Source organism: Phasianus colchicus, chromosome 28, assembly GCF_987193195.1.
Source record: "Phasianus colchicus chromosome 28, bPhaCol1.hap1.1, whole genome shotgun sequence".
Classification (NCBI taxonomy): Eukaryota; Metazoa; Chordata; class Aves; order Galliformes; family Phasianidae; genus Phasianus; species Phasianus colchicus.
The window spans coordinates 3,809,125-3,824,542 of NC_143463.1; the positions used below are offsets into that span (position 1 = coordinate 3,809,125).

At 51.8% G+C, this 15,418-nt stretch overlaps 2 protein-coding genes across 3 annotated transcripts; both read left to right on the forward strand.

Moving 5' to 3' along the window:
- Window positions 1-32: 32 nt before the first annotated feature.
- Window positions 33-9,056, forward strand: SGTA (small glutamine rich tetratricopeptide repeat co-chaperone alpha). Of its 2 annotated transcripts, none has more exons than XM_031604158.2 (12): window positions 33-155; window positions 1,620-1,771; window positions 2,639-2,742; window positions 2,946-3,030; window positions 3,679-3,778; window positions 4,505-4,609; window positions 4,799-4,937; window positions 5,526-5,588; window positions 6,018-6,055; window positions 6,964-7,053; window positions 7,271-7,394; window positions 7,685-9,056. In XM_031604158.2, the coding sequence occupies exons 2-11, from the start codon at window positions 1,672-1,674 to the stop codon at window positions 7,383-7,385; spliced, it is 939 nt and encodes a 312-aa protein (XP_031460018.1). In that variant the 5' UTR covers window positions 33-155; window positions 1,620-1,671; the 3' UTR covers window positions 7,386-7,394; window positions 7,685-9,056. The 2 variants fall into 2 exon arrangements, with proteins under 2 accessions (XP_031460018.1, XP_031460019.1); XM_031604159.2 differs by lacking the exon at window positions 33-155 and adding an exon at window positions 190-340.
- Window positions 9,057-11,918: 2,862 nt separating this feature from the next.
- SLC39A3 (solute carrier family 39 member 3) lies at window positions 11,919-14,169 on the forward strand. Its single transcript, XM_031604156.2, has 2 exons — window positions 11,919-12,125; window positions 12,634-14,169. Exons 1-2 carry the CDS (start codon window positions 11,919-11,921, stop codon window positions 13,372-13,374), a joined length of 948 nt encoding a protein of 315 aa, XP_031460016.2. The 3' UTR covers window positions 13,375-14,169.
- The last annotated feature ends 1,249 nt before the right edge of the window (window positions 14,170-15,418 follow it).

Genomic DNA, 15,418 nt, shown 5'->3' on the forward strand with positions numbered 1-15,418 from the left:
ATGAGGGCGGAGCCTCGCTGCTGCGCACGCGCCTTGAGCTTTCCATGCGGCGCGCATGCGCGGTATCATCCCAACACCACGCGTGCGCGTCGGGTGGGAGTGGCGCATGCGCAGTGTTGCGCCCGCCCTGGCCGTGGGGAGCGTCGCGGTGCCCGGTGAGCGGGGCGGGGCGGGGCGGAGCGGCGGGGTCGGGGCGGGGGGCGGCGGCGGGAAGCCGGGCTGCGCCGCACCGCTCTGCTGAACGACTGAGGCCTGGCTCCGGGCCGGGCGGTTCATCTCACCTCCGGGGTTTCTGATGTAGGCCGTGCCGCGTCCCGGGGCCTGCGGTGGGGATCCGGAGGTGTGCAGGCCTCGAGATTGAGGGCAAGTTGGGTCGGGACGGTTCGGAGCACAGGCAGTCGTAGGCACCACAGACAGACACACAGACACACACACAGACACACAGACAGACGCACAGGCAGGCACACAGACACAGAGAGACACACACACAGACAGACATACAGACACACACACAGACAAGGGAGACACACAGGCAGACACACAGACAAGACAGACACACAGACAAGACAGACACACAGGCAGACACACAGACAAGACAGACACACAGACACACACACAGACAAGACGGACACACAGACACACACACAGACAAGGCAGACACACAGGCAGACACACAGACAAGACGGACACACAGACACACACACAGACAAGGCAGACACACAGACACACAGAGAGACACACGCACAGATAGACATACAGACACACAGACACAGACAGACACAAGACAGACACACAGACACACACACAGACACACAGACACACACACAGACAAGACAGACACACACACAGACAAGACAGACACACAGACACACACACAGCTGCTGGGGCCGGGTCTGGAGACCCCTGTGCCTGGCAGAGAAGCCGGGCCGGGCGGTGGGATCTCCTTTAGCAGAGGTTGTGTTCAAGTAGTTGTGTTCTCGGTGAAGGAGCTGTGCGTGCGTTTCTGCTCTCCGTGCTGGGAGCCGTGTTGGTTCCACGCAGGGCAGCGCGGCCGTTTGTGTCTTGTGGATCTGCGGGGGATCCCTGCTGAGCTCCAGCTTCGGGTCAGCTGTTTATGCCCCATCCCTGGAGGTGTTCAAAGCCAGATCGGATGGGGCCCTGGGCAGCCTGGTCTAGCATTAGGTGGGATGACTGGTGGCCCTGCCTGTGGCAGGGGGGTGGAGATTCATGATCCTTGAGGTCCCTTCCAACCCTGGCAATTCTGTGATTCTGTTTACACGTGCTGTTCCCCTTGTCTTTGTCTCACGCAGGCAGAGGAGGGCTGTGGTGTTTTTAGTGCTGATCTCCTCAGGGTTGAGACTTCTCGATCCGTTTCTGTGGGCTGTGTCTCTCTGACACCTTTCATGTTGTTCCCTTGGTGGTGTGTGGGGCAGGACGGTGCTGTGCAGCTCGGGTGCAGAGGGCTGGGAGGCCAGCTGTTTTTAGTGTAAAGGGATTAATGAAGGCTCTGAAGGCCTTGCTTCATCCTGAACGATTCTCTCATCCCTTTCATACAGGGAAACAGCAGAAGAGACCTTTGACTTCCAGCCCTTCACGTCATATCACTTCTTTCCCTACAGATATTATTCTTCTTAAGTTAAAAGAAGCCCAAACAGATCACAGCCTCCCAGAATGGCAGACCAGAAGCGCCTTGCATACTCCATCATCCAGTTCTTACATGACCAGCTACAGAACGGGGGTCTTTCTCCAGATGCTCAGGAGAGTTTGGAAGGTAGGTGGCCGTTCCCTGTTGATGTGTCTGGGTCTGTCAGCCCAGCTCATGGAGCAATTTGGACATTTGGTTGCTGTCCTCTGCCTCATAGCTTGCCTGGGCTGTTTCTAACATCCAGGATTTGAATGAGTTTTTCTTCTTAGGCAGATATTAAGCAATTAGAGATGCTGATTGCTTATCTGATTTCTTGCTACCTCTTTCAAAAGTAGATTAGCTTGAGGAACAGATATGCCTGGGATCAAAAGCCTCCCTGACCCCGGGTTTGAGATTTAAAACTTTTTATCTTAAATTAGGTTGAGTGAAGGGTTTGGTAACACAGTGTAAAACAAGAACTGTGGCAGAACGGAAATGGTTTATGCTTACAGAGTGCTTTTCCAGGCCTGCTATCAAAGTGCTTTTCCACATCACACCGTGAAGCATTCATACAGGCTTTTTCAGGGGGCTTCACTGGTAAAGAGAGCAGGCTGATCTTAAAAGCTCTGCCTAAGGAGCTTATGCTTTAGTGTTTGGCCTGTATAGTGGGAGAGGGAGCACAGGCATGCCTGCAGGATGGTGGTGGTAGGTTGCTTGTTTCCTGTGTTTTCTGAAACATGCAGCTGTCTCTTTGCTCTGAGCTTTGGGAGTGCTAATAAAGCCCTTGTTCTGTTAACATCCACCTGCTCTGAAGTTGCCAGAGGGGATGAGAATTGTGAGTGATGCTTCCCAGGAGCTGCTTTTCCAGCACCAGTGTTTGCCCAGCTCTGGGGGTTTGGCAAAATATGCTGGGGCATTTTTCTGGCATGTTCAACTGTAAGAAATTCAGGTGTTGTGGAAGAGAGCTAAGTAATTAGAATGGGGAGAGCTAATGACATGATTCGTTATGCCCAGTGGCAATCCAGTGCCTGGAGACAGCTTTTGGAGTCTCTTTGGAAGACCAAGGCCTCGCTGTGTCACAGACTCTCCCTGAAATATTTGAAGCTGCTGCAGGAAAGGTGAGCAAATTCCCAAATATGTGCTGAGTTTCAATGTGAGCAGCCAAAGCAATGAGCTTGGCTTGGTTTCTGCAGTGGTGCTGCCCCCCTGGAGGTGTGTGGGAGTGAAATGTTTTGGGCTCGATGTGCTTGGGAAGGGGGAGGTGTGGAACTTCTCTGTGGGAGTCCTTATCTCAACACAGCCTTCTCCCTTTCCTTTTAAGGATCCTGAACACATCAGAGCAAACTCGGAGCCAGTCACCCCCTCTGAAGATGACATAGCTGAAGCTGAAAGGCTCAAGACTGAAGGTAGCTTCCTCTAGAGCTGGAGTGTAATGAGGTTTAAATGATGATGGGGAGGAAGACTTAATTCACTCAGCACCTGGGGAGTGCATGGATGGGATCAGCCCTTTGTTTCTGCTTGTTCCTCTGCTCGTGTGTAGGTTGGTGTTATTTAGCTGCCACAGAACCTACATAGACAGCTGGGTCAGCATTTTCTTTTGCATTCTAAAGGCCCGTGCTGTGTAAATGTGGCATCTTTCCCACTGAGCTCTCCTCTGTGTGCTGCCTTTTCTCTGCCATGCAAGACAGCGTGAGCAGTGTTGACATACAGCAGGGAGCTTTCAGTAAGCCAGTGCACTGCGTTGATTTCCAGAGCACAGAGTAACTCTGGGGAGGCCTCTGCTGTGTCTGAGATGGGATCCTGCAAGCTCCCTCAGCATCCTCAGCTGCTTTCCCATCTGAAAGGCTGACAAGTAACCTGAAATTGCCAAGATATGGATCTCTTGCAGCACTGCTGAACATGCCTCACGCTTGCACGCAGTTTGATAGATCAGCAAGAGATGCAAGCTCTTGGCTTCTCTTTTGTTCTGTTTTCTTGAGAAGAATAGAGATCCAGGCTCGTTGCTTTTGTTGCCTTCATTTTTAACTTAATCAGCCTTTTCTCTGTTTCTTTAGGAAATGAACAGATGAAGGCAGAGAACTTTGAAGCTGCTGTGTCTTTCTATGGAAAAGCAATTGAGTTAAATCCATCCAATGCTGTGTATTTTTGCAACAGGTACTGGTTATCTCTGGCCTAGCACACCTGTGGTTTTGGCCCTTACTTCTTACACCTCAGGCTCCTGCTTGCTCAAAATCCCCTTTCTAAAGTTCTGTAGGCTGCTTGTTCTATTGCTCTTTGTGGTGGTTTTGCTTTTGTTTTTTCCTTAGCTCAGTGACACGCTTTCCTGTGCCTCTTGCCAGCTCTGTGCCCTGGCATCACTCAATAGGATGTAGGTGTGGAAACAAACTCTTTGGCATCTTAAGAGAGATAAGGGTTCCAAGGAACGTTGTCTGCTTTCATACAATTAACTCTTTACATAAGATAAGGGCTGGGATTTGAGAGGCAAAAACAAAGGAGTAAAGTGAGACAAGCTGAAGGCTTGCTATCAACATGTGGAGAGTATGGGAAAATGGGAGAAGCAGTCCTTGTGACTCAGAGATGGAGGTGTGATGGAGGCTGAGAGATCAGGCTGAGCCAGTGATGGGATACTTTCCTGCTTCCTTCCTCTTGGAATGTCTGTAAGGAGGAGTGAGAGCTCAGATTTGTTTGCAGTAGGAACAGAATGTGAAGCTGAGTGTTTGGATAGCAAGCTGCTCACGTAGGTACAGTCTGGATTTATGTCAAGTTCACACTTTGACTTTCCCTTTAGAGCAGGAGGCTGCAGAGAGGGAGCAGAGGTGACCTTGATCAGCACGTTCAAGCTGATAAGTCTTTTCTGCACATCTTTCTTATTCTCTCCAGAGCTGCTGCATACAGTAAATTAGGAAATTATGCTGGAGCAGTCAGAGACTGTGAAAGAGCAATAGGCATTGATCCAAACTACAGCAAAGCTTACGGCAGAATGGGGTAAGTAAGAGAACAGGTTTTTGTGCCAGAATTTTAGTCTCCAAGTGCTTTGTGGTAATTACACTATCAGCAGTGTTCTGCCCTGGAATGCCATGTAAAAATACCTGGTGTTTCACCTCTGCTGGGGGTGGAGGAAGGCTGCGAGTGCTTATCTACCTCTGTAACTTTCTTTTATTTCCACTTTAATAGCTTGGCCCTCTCCAGTTTAAATAAACACACAGAAGCTGTTGTCTACTACAAAAAAGCCCTGGAGCTTGATCCAGACAACGACACGTACAAATCCAACCTTAAAATAGCTGAACAGAAAATGAAAGAGACTCCTAGTCCGGTAAGTTCTGAAACCAGAACTTAAGTGGAGATGAGATCACGTGGAGATTTCTTTACTGCACTGCTGCAGGTGCTAGCAGGCCCTGTCTGCCTGGAGCTTGGTTGTGTTTAGAATACAAATCTTGCATGCAGATGGAGGGGAGATGGTTAACAAGTGCTGCTGTGAACCCTTCCACTAAAACCCAAAGAGAGCAATTTCAGTGCTCTGCTCTAGGTGGAGCGCAGTCACCTTGGGCTGGGAAGCAAGGCTGATTAGAAGGAGCTTTTTGAAACACTATTTTAGTATTTTGAAGGGGATTGCAGTTTTCTAGAGCCTTCTGTAGCACAGAGGTGAGCAGGTGGGTGTGTTTGACTTGGCAGGGCTGGTGCAAGAGGTGCTCAGTAATGCATGCGATGCCATCGTTGCTATCAGCATTTGCCCTTTGCCTCCATGAGTGAGCTCATCCCCAGCCTGCCCTTTGTCATACTTTAAAGACCAGATTCTGATAACACTGGGAGCATTGAAGCAGCATTCATTGCAGCTTGCTGTTTGTTGCATCAGAAAGTAAGAGGATGTCACCACCCACGTGTCGTGTCTTTATTGTTGCAGACCGGAGGTCCTGGAGGATTCGATTTAGCTGGCTTGCTGAACAACCCTGGCTTCATGAGTATGGTAAATGTGGGCACAGATCACAGCCAGGCTGTACCCAGTCTGTGCATTTATCCGTTCAGGATGCAATGTTTTGGGACATGGTGTGGGGAGTTCTTGTGTCTCGTGAGCAGTTTTGTTGTCATTTCTTCGTTTCGGTGCTGCTGTGAGGAAGCTGTGCTTGTGTTTTTTCACCCAAGTCAAATAAAGAGCCAGTGACTTATTCACAGGCTGCTCCTTGTGACATGCTGGGTGTGGAAAGGGTGCCTGTTCTGCGTTACCAGCTTTGTCTTGTGTGTTGCACTGTGCTTCTCTTTGCTATTTTTGTCCTATTGATCTGTTTCCAAGTATTTCTGCCTTCGCTTTGTTCGTAGTTGAATGGCACAACATCTGCATATCTACCCAGGCATTTCTGACTAAATAGGGTGTCATTTTTTTCCCCTCTTTAAATAGGCATCTAACCTAATGAACAATCCACAAGTACAACAGCTGTAAGTTTGATCCCATGTTCTCTTTCCTCTTTGAGTCACTCCTTTGAGGCTGTGGTGGGAGGGGGTGGGTGCTGGAACCAGGAATGTGGAAGGCAGCCCTTAAAGCAGCCCTGTCTCCTGAGCCACGGTGTGTTTTGAGTACTCTGGACTGTGCTGAAGAGGAACTTCAATAGGAGGCAGGATAGATTGTGGCACTGGAGTTGCATTTGGGAAGATGGAGACAGTTTGGCTCTGCTGCCCCGTATCTGCGTGATCTGGAGACAAGATTTCACATCTCACTCTCTGTTAGAAAGAATATTTTGATTCTTTGTACTGCAGAGCTATGAGGATCAATTCACAACATCTGTCAGATGCTTAGACAGTATAAAGCCATAAAGTGCATAAAGCATGTGCCTCTCCAGTCTGTCCCTTCAGAGCTCAGGCAGTCAGTGAGCTGGAGCCCTTCTGGAGCTCATCCTTTGCTTACAGTACGAAGCAGCCCAGCTGCAGGGCTGAACATCTGCTGCCATTTCCATTTGCTTCTGCCTGCTCCTTCCACTTCTGTTGTCAGCTGAGGCTCTGTGCCAGGTGCAGCCTGAGGACTTGCAGGGGAAGGGGCTTTGCAGACCCAATGCATTCTGCACTGATAACCATGAATCAGTGTTGAGGCTGTCCTGTCAGTAAATCTCATTTGGTGCAGAGCTATCAAATACCTTGTGTGAGGAGGGGCAGTGCTCTAATTAAGCATAACACCAAGCTTGCACACGGAGGGAGGAATATTTGTCAGTACAGAAGCTGAATCTGTTATAAACATTCCTACATATCGTGCAGCTTAACGATACAATTGCATTTCTTTTCCCCTTCTAGTATAAAACAAAAAAGATTGTGATGTGTTTTTCTGCTCTGAGCAATGACTCTTCTTTCCACAGCATGTCTGGGATGATTTCTGGTGGCCATAACCCCATGGGAGCAGCAGGCACCAGCCCCTCCACAAATGATCTTGCCAGCCTCATACAAGCGTGAGTAGGGAGTTGGTTCTTCTCCATGGCCTTAATCTGTAAACAGACTTCAGATTTTCTGACCAAAAGTGAAAACTTCAGTTGAGGGTTGAGTAAAGTTGCACTGTAATGTGAACTGCTTGTTAGAACAGAGTTCTGGCAACCACCTGGGAAGGATTTCACAGTACTGGTGTGTCAGTGTGTGAGAACACAGTAACTGTAGCTTGTTCTCCTGCAGGGGCCAGCAGTTTGCTCAGCAGATGCAGCAGCAGAATCCTGAACTAATAGAGCAGCTACGAAGCCAGATCAGGAGTCGAACTCCAAGTGCCAGCAATGAAGATCAGCAGGAATGAGCATTACAGGTGAGGCCGTGGCCAGCTGAACGGGGAGGATTTCAGTGTTCTGCTGCAAAATCTGCCTTGTGCCTTCACTTAGCAGCTCAGTGTCTCCTCCCCTCCATGCAGACTGAGCTCTCTGCTGGTGCTGTGCCTTGGAGAGATGCAAGGCTCAGCTCTAAGGAGCGGTGAATGAATTCCCTCACACTTTGTGACTGGCAAATGAGTTTCGTTATCTGACGTTGGCACTTGTTAAAGGGATGCTGTATTTTCTCAGAAATTGAATTTGCAAATGTCTTGTCTTCCTGTCTCTGCAGCACAGTCCGTGGGAACTCTGTTCATTGCTTTAAAAACTGGAAGCCATGTGCGTGTTGCCATTTCTTGAATTGGAAGTGTCCAAGAGGGGGAAAAAAAAAAAAAAGAGGAAAAAAACAAACACAAAATACTGTATATGACCTGCATGTTAAAGACAGATTCACACTTTCTTTCCCCAGTCTTTGTCCTGCTCCTCCCCCTCCACCTTTCCATTAGTTTTCCTCTGGAAGATCCAGCAAACACAAACCAGCACCAACAGTCTTTCTAAAGAAACTCCGAAATTAACGACGCTGTTACATTTCTATGTTCTTTGCTACATGGGAATTTTTTAACCCGTTTTTGAAGAAGGATGCACTCTTCACTACAGGATATCTTCACTTTCCTGCCCACACGCCACTTCAAAGAAGTGTTCAAGTCCCACCCCCATCCTTATTCCCCTTAATCTTCTTGCCAGTTACAAGACGGTGATGTTTGAACACTCTGGAGATCACTGGATCTTCTTGCCTCCAGGAACGGTTTCTGTTGATTAGATTCACCATGTTTCTCATTCAGGTCTGTAGCAACGTTGCCGGTGTTGTTAATACACAGGATTTGGTGACTGCCTCTCTAAGGTTAGTGTCAATGTGTCAGGGGGGCTGGGACTGATCAGGTAGAACATGCTCATTTGTGACTACTCCCTTAGAACGTTTCCAGATACGCTGCTTGGGCTCCAGTCCTGACAAAACTCGTCTAGTGTTTAGTAATTATTGTTGGAATGAGCCAATCTGTGAACTAGTCAGGTGGACAGTAAGAAAGATATAATGTTTTTGGTGTTTAAAAGGTTTCTCTTTGTTTTCTAATTTGTCTTTTATGCATGTAAGTAATCAACCCAGTTGACCGTACTGATAATAGGAGTAGAGAGGGGGCTTGAGTAGCAAGCAGAAAGAATAAAAATGCTCCTTGGATAGAAAGATATTGAGGGGCTGCTGGTTCAATGTGGGAGGAGGGAGAAGGTCCTCGTTGCTGAGTACCTGCAGCTTCCCACCCACCAGAGCTGCCTACGTCGTTCCTGGGTGCATGGGAAGCTCTGGCAAGTTCCCCTTGAGATCACTGGATGAGGATGGAGACTTTGGTATCAGCCTCGGGAGTGGCTTTAAGGTAGTTCCTCCATGGTGGTGGGAAAGGCGTGTTCCTGGCCCCGTTGCTGGGCACGGAAGCAGCTGGCTTGGAGAGGAGTGTGTGGGAGATGAAGAATGGCCGTATAGGAGACATGGTGGTACGAATGAGCTGGTATCTTTGAAGATTAATATCGAGGAAAAAAAAGATCTGTAAAAATGCTCCGTAAATTTATATGTGCTTAATGTAACTTGTGAAGAATAAACTATTTGGACACTCTTTGCTATCCCTCTCAGCGCAGTGACTGCAGCGATACCCGGGGTTGGTTCTCTCCGTTTTGTTCTGTGCGCTGCCGGGCTCCGTCAGCACCGCCGGGCGGACAGCGCTGCTCCGTGCGCTGCCCGGAACCTTCCGTCGCGCTGCGCGTTTCCGGCGGACTCCATTCGTCGGCCCCCCCACGTTGGGCGTGGCGAGCTGACTGACTGCCGCTGCGGCCAATGGGAGCCCGTCCTTTTCACCGCAGCCAATAGGAGAGCGCTTCACGCGGGCGGGGGCGGGGGCCGTGTGGGGGCAGCCAGGACGGGGCGCAGGCGGGGGACGGCGCGTGAGTGGGGAGCGTTGGGGCTGGGGGGGTTTGGGCTGCGAGGTAACGGGAGCCGGGGGCCTGAAGCGGTCGGGGGGGGCGGGGATCCGGTCCTGAGGGAGCTGGGACGGTCGGGGGGGGGTCGCTATTGAAGTAACAGGGAGTTGGGGGCTGTTATTGGGGGAACTGGGGTGGGGCAGGGAGTGCGGTGGGATCTGGGGCCTGGGCGGGGCTTGTGGGCCGTGGGGCTGCCCTACAGCTGGGGGGGGGCTCGGGCTGTGGCCCTGTGCACAGGGCCGTTGGACACCCCATCCCCCTCCCCCAGGCTGTCCCTGCAGCGCCCACCCCGTGCCCACGGTGCTGTGCACAGCCCCTCCCCTCCGCCTTACCCCCCCCCCGGGCTCCCTGTGTGCTCTCAGCAGGCACCGGGAGGCGTTCAGAGGGAGGTTGGGGGCCCAGCCCTGCTTCCCATACCCCAGCAGCACAGATCAGGGCTCAGATCTGGGACGTTAAACTTCACGCTGTCTGTTCATTGCACTTTTTGTTGCTCAAATATTTTGACGGTAAGCCACGCAGTGACTGTCCCACATTCATTCTTTGTTACAGAGGTTTCTTGGCTGCCAATATATCCAGGAGTCAGAGACGCCGGCCGCTGTGTGCTGGGAGGAGTGGGCTGAGAGGAGCACGAGGTATTTCCAGCATTCATTGCTCTGTTTGTCACTAAGCTGCTTTTCTCAGAGGTCACACAGGGCCGTTCCACTGCTGCCAGGAGCTCGAGCCTTGGCACTTTGCTGGGGCCACATTAGATACAAATAAAAGAAGTTTTTTAGGATTGAGTGGAGGCCAGACTGACTCCAGAAGAAGTGCTGGAACAGGTGCTGGAACACCCTCAGCGCTGTTTGCTTGCTCTCCTTGGAGCTGTCTGCACACCTGACATAAAGGTTGGGATGGTACCTTCACACCCAGCAAGCAGAGCCATGAGCTCTTCTTCTCTATGCGATCCCAATGCGTTGTCACCAACGTAAGATGTGGTGTGACAACTTGCCATCACCGTGCAAGGTTATACCCTTGTTCTGTTGATGCTGAAACTGCAGTGTGTGCACTACAAAGGCAGTGTGGCTTGTTAGCTGTGTCAGCAATGTGCTGACAGGCCCAGAGGCAGCATCTCTGCCCATCAGCAGCAGTGACAGCCACAGCCCGCCTGTCAGCATGTGCCCAGCTCTGCCCTTGGTCAGGCCCAGCTCGTCGGCTGGGTTCACAGTGTGAGTCCATCAGTGTCATCTGAGCTGTGCTGCTGCTGATGGACATCACTGAGACACCCAGCTGAGAGCCAGCCCTGCTGCAGATGGACGGACTGCTGTGACCTCTGTTTGCTCCTGTGTAGGCAGAGCTTGAACTTGAAAAGAGGGTTTTAAACTCCCCCCATCACGCACAGCATCCATCAATCCCAACTTACCTGATAACACAATCACCATCTATGCAGCCTGGGTTATACTGATTCATCCTGTCAGCCCTCAAGGGAAACTTTCCCCTCAGGAATCTTTTGTTTTAAAATTAATTTGATGGTCCAATAGGCAGCTATCCAATTATTTACCTTGTCCTGCACTGGTGTGAGGGTCAGCACGCCGGCAGCTCAGCATGCTGTAGCACAGCTCAGTTTGGGGCTGCTGATCTGATGCCAGCAGGGGTACAGTGCTGCCTGTGCTCATCCCTGTGTCAGTAGAGGCACCTGTTCATGTTTTATAAATAGATTTCATGTTGTAGCTTTCCTAAAATCATTTTAAATGGGTTTCACTGTGTGTAATCTGGAGGTAAACCCATTTCAGGTGGAGTCAGTTTCAGGACCTGGGCTACTCAGATATTGCATTTCTCTCTGGTGTAAAACCACCAAGTCTGCCTCATTTGTTAGACCCTGTGAACAGTAGGGGACCTCAGAGTGGATTTCTGCATGGGGTTTTCCTTTAGACAGGTGCCAATGGATCAGAGCCACAACCAGCCAGGCAGCACCAACAGGGAAGGCAGAAGGGGCTGAGGAAACTGAATCTGCTGGTCTGGTTTTGAGGGCAGCGCAAAAAAAACCAAAACCCTGCATGAGTGCTGAAAGGGGATCTTTAATTTCATTCCTGAATGAAACTGCCAGCTCAAACCCTTACTCATTTCTTGTGGTTAAAACCAATGACTTGACCCTTTGGACTCAGGTGGATCTTACTGCAAGATCTAGTGGTTTAAAACCTCCACCAACTGAGGCTGTGCCAGTTTTGTGCAGCCAGTACAGCTCTTGCAAGGTTTTGGAGTTCCTGTTTGCTGCAGTTCAGTTCTGTGTGACAGCTCTGTGCCTCTCTCTGATCTCCCCACACATCGCCTAGCAAAGCGAAGGTAGAGTTCAGGTCATTCCTGGACAGGGGCTGGCACACAGGTTGGGGTGCAAGGTGCTCTTCTATACATTAAATACACAGGAAAATCTCTTCTCTCCTGTCCACAGCTACCAGGCTCCAGGAGCACCTTTCCCTGCAGTTTGCCTGATGCACCCGCTCTGAGAGCTGCTGCAGGGCAGCACCATGAAGATCGTGGCTGCCAAAGTGCTGTGTCTGCTGGGCATCTGTGTCCTCATGCTGGCTGGGTCTCTCCTCCCCGTCAAGATCATCGAGGCTGATTACGAGAAGGCTCATCGCTCCAGGAAGGTCATCACCCTCTGCAATTCTTTTGGAGGAGGGGTCTTCCTGGCCACCTGCTTCAACGCCCTGCTGCCCGCCGTGAGAGGAAAGGTAACTGTGTGTGAGCCCCATGGGGAATTCAGCTCATTTCCTCCCCTATGGAACTGGGGGTGTGAGGTCTACCTCTAACCAGAGAGCCCCCTCCTCCCATTTAGATACTGTCTGGTTGGAAAACTAGACTTGTTTGGTGCAGGAGGAGGTTGAGCATCACCTGTGGCATTAGGCTCAAACTCCTGACTCCAAGCCCATGCTTAAAACATCCGGTCAGATGGCCACTGACCTCTGTGTGAGGCTAATAGGCTCCCTGTCTCACACTGAGGTCTGAATGCGAGGGCATTAAAGCATCCTGGAGGATCAGTTTAATCTCCCTCTGGAGCTGTGTGAACACAACAGGAATATTTCACTGTTACAAAGCCAAGCTCCCTCCCCATATTGGCTGTTGGAGACTTTCCTCCCAAAAGGAGTTTTGTAGGAAGCCCTGAGAGCCTCCTGATGATGCTCTGTGTGCCTATAGAGGGCAAAAAGCAGCTGACTCCCCGGGTTGTGTGCTTTGTTCCAGCTTGATGAAGTCCTTAAGCAGGGGAACGTGACCACAGACTACCCAGTGGCTGAGACCATCATGATGCTTGGCTTCTTCATGACGGTGTTTGTGGAGCAGCTCGTTTTGACCTTCCAAAAAGAAAAGCCCTCTTTCATTGACTTAGAGACCTTCAACGCCGGTTCGGACGCCGGGAGCGACTCTGAATATGAGAGTCCCTTCATTGCATCATCACGGGGCAGCACTCTGTATGCTGAGCACGGCCGTCACTCCCACAGCCATGGTTTGAACATCCACGAGTTGTCCCGCTCCAGCCCTCTGCGCCTGGTCAGCCTGGTGTTCGCTTTGTGCACGCACTCCATCTTTGAGGGTCTGGCCTTAGGCTTGCAGGAGGAGGGAAGCAGAGTGCTGAGCTTATTCCTGAGCGTTGCCATCCACGAGACGCTGGTAGCTGTGGCATTGGGCATCAGCATGGCCAAGGCTTCGCTGCCCCTGAAGGACGCTGCCAAGCTGGCTGTGACGGTGAGCCTGATGATCCCTCTGGGCATCAGCATTGGGATGGGGATCGAGAGCACCCAGAGCACGGCGGGCAGCATTACTTCTCTGCTCCTGCAAGGCGTCGCGGGGGGCACTTTCTTGTTCATCACCTTCTTTGAGATCCTGGCAAAGGAGCTGGAAGACAAGAGCAATCGTCTCTTGAAGGTCCTCTTCCTGGTGCTGGGCTACGCAGTGCTGGCTGGGCTGGTTTTCCTCAAATGGTGAGGTGGGAAGCAAAGCTCACCTCCTCCCCACACAGCCATCCCCACCACCCAGGGGGATACTGGAGCTCAGCAGCAAAGCCAAACATCACACAGCCTGCTGGTATTGCAGGACTGACCCAAAGGAGAACGTCTGCGTGCTCAGAGGGAATGAAGAACGACGCAGTGCCCCGTGTAGGTGCCACAAGGTCCTGTCCCTGCCTGCTGGATCTGCAGGTGCAGCAGCTTCTGCAGTTATTGGACACAAACGCTGCAGTTCTGAGGCTGTGTCAGCACACATCTCATTCCCTGTTGGTCTGCACAGCCACCCCCCTCCTCCCCGCTCCCCCTGCACTGCATTTGGCTGCGGGGTTCTTCCCTGGTGCTCAGGCTGTGAGATGGTGAGAAACTGTGACAGAAGCGCAGGCAGAGGCAGGTGTGATCACGGATGGCACAGCTGCACTAAGCTGCTTTTGCTAGCTTAGTTTTGAGCAAAACCTGGTTGTAATAGCTGCCAAAAATAACATCCCTTCTGGGGCCGCTCGGTGTGACTGCTGCCACAGCACCCAGCTCCATTTTAACCCACAAATGGAGCTTTTCTTTCTCAGTGATTAACAAAGAAACGAGGCTGGGCTCCGTGCCCTGCACCATTCCCCCCACCTCAACCACACGTTGAGCATTCCCTATAGAAAACCTCAGCTCTGCGTTCACATCCAGCTTGAAAACCCTCACATCCGTACCTGGGAGGCCTTTGGATGCTCTCCTGCAGCCCAGGGTCCATCAGATCACAAGAGACGAGCGGCAGCGATGCACAGCAGTGATGTTTTAGGTCTGACACCCGTGCTTAAGTCACAGCAGCGAGGTGAGCTCTGCCCGTGCTGGCAGTACTGAGGCTGTGCAGGGCCATTTTGGTGCTTTCAGAGATATCCCTTCCCCAGAGGTTTATGAGCTGTAGGTTAGAGCCAAAGCTGCGCTCAGCTTGCTGCATCCCCAGGGCTCAGCACATCACGGTCCCTTGCGACCCGCTGCGCTCATCCTCGTGGTGAGGAGCTCAGTGCACTGCTCTCACAGGGGCTGTGCTTTCATTCTCCCCGGCCATCAGTCGTGCAGCAGCTCCCCCAGGCAGAGCAGAGCTCCTGGAAGCGCTGATGGAATTATAACGACACAGAGAAGGCAGAGCAGTGCTGCAATGAGCCGAGCAGCGAGAGGGATGGGTGAGACTGCGAGGCAGCATCTTGGAGCAGCGGTTGGCACAGCTGCAGCATATGGAGGCTGATGAGGATCATCTGACAGGGCCTGGTGCTCGGTGTTTTAATTGCTGCGACGGCACCGAAGTCAATTAATCTTGCTTTGAAAAACCTGGAGTGGCGAAAGGGGGGGAGGAAGGGAGCGTTATTTTAGGCCTCAGCTGACACAGATCAGCAGGGCCTGATGAGAATCTCATTTGTCTCCACGCAGTGAATCCGTGTGTGTTATTTCACCTCTCCCAGGCAGCGCACGGCAGGGCTGAGCTCGGGCATTTCCCCACTCACTGAGCAGCAGTGGGGATGGGTGTGGGGTGCTGGGCATCCCTGGGGTGCTTTGCAGTGGGATTTGATGCTCTGATGTATGGATTGGGGAAGGATGAGGCCCTCCCAACAAAGCCCTGCTTTATGCTGCGTGTTCCTGGGAAGCCCCCGCAGCGCCCGGCATCGTGGGGAGCTGCAGAGTGAATGAACGGAGGAGGAGCTGCAGTGAAAATGCTGAAGGGAACTCATTCATCTCCTGCAATGAGCGGCACCTGAACGGCTGGTAGCCCTACGGGGGTCCGGGCCGGAGGGGGGGGGGGTTGCTATTGCTGTCAGCTCATCCCCAGTGCACCCAGAGGGGCTCTGCCTTAAGCCCTGTGTTGGTGTGTGGGTGCTGCCGTGGTGCCCCGCTCCTCTGCTGGCTGCTATTAATAGCAGCTGCGGATTTTAATTGCTGCCGCTCTGGATGGAGAGCGAGCGCCCCGGCCGCACGGTGCCGCCTTTTGTGGGGTCTGCAGCCCCTCGCTGTGCATCGCTGTTAGTGGGGCGCGCAGCCCCGGT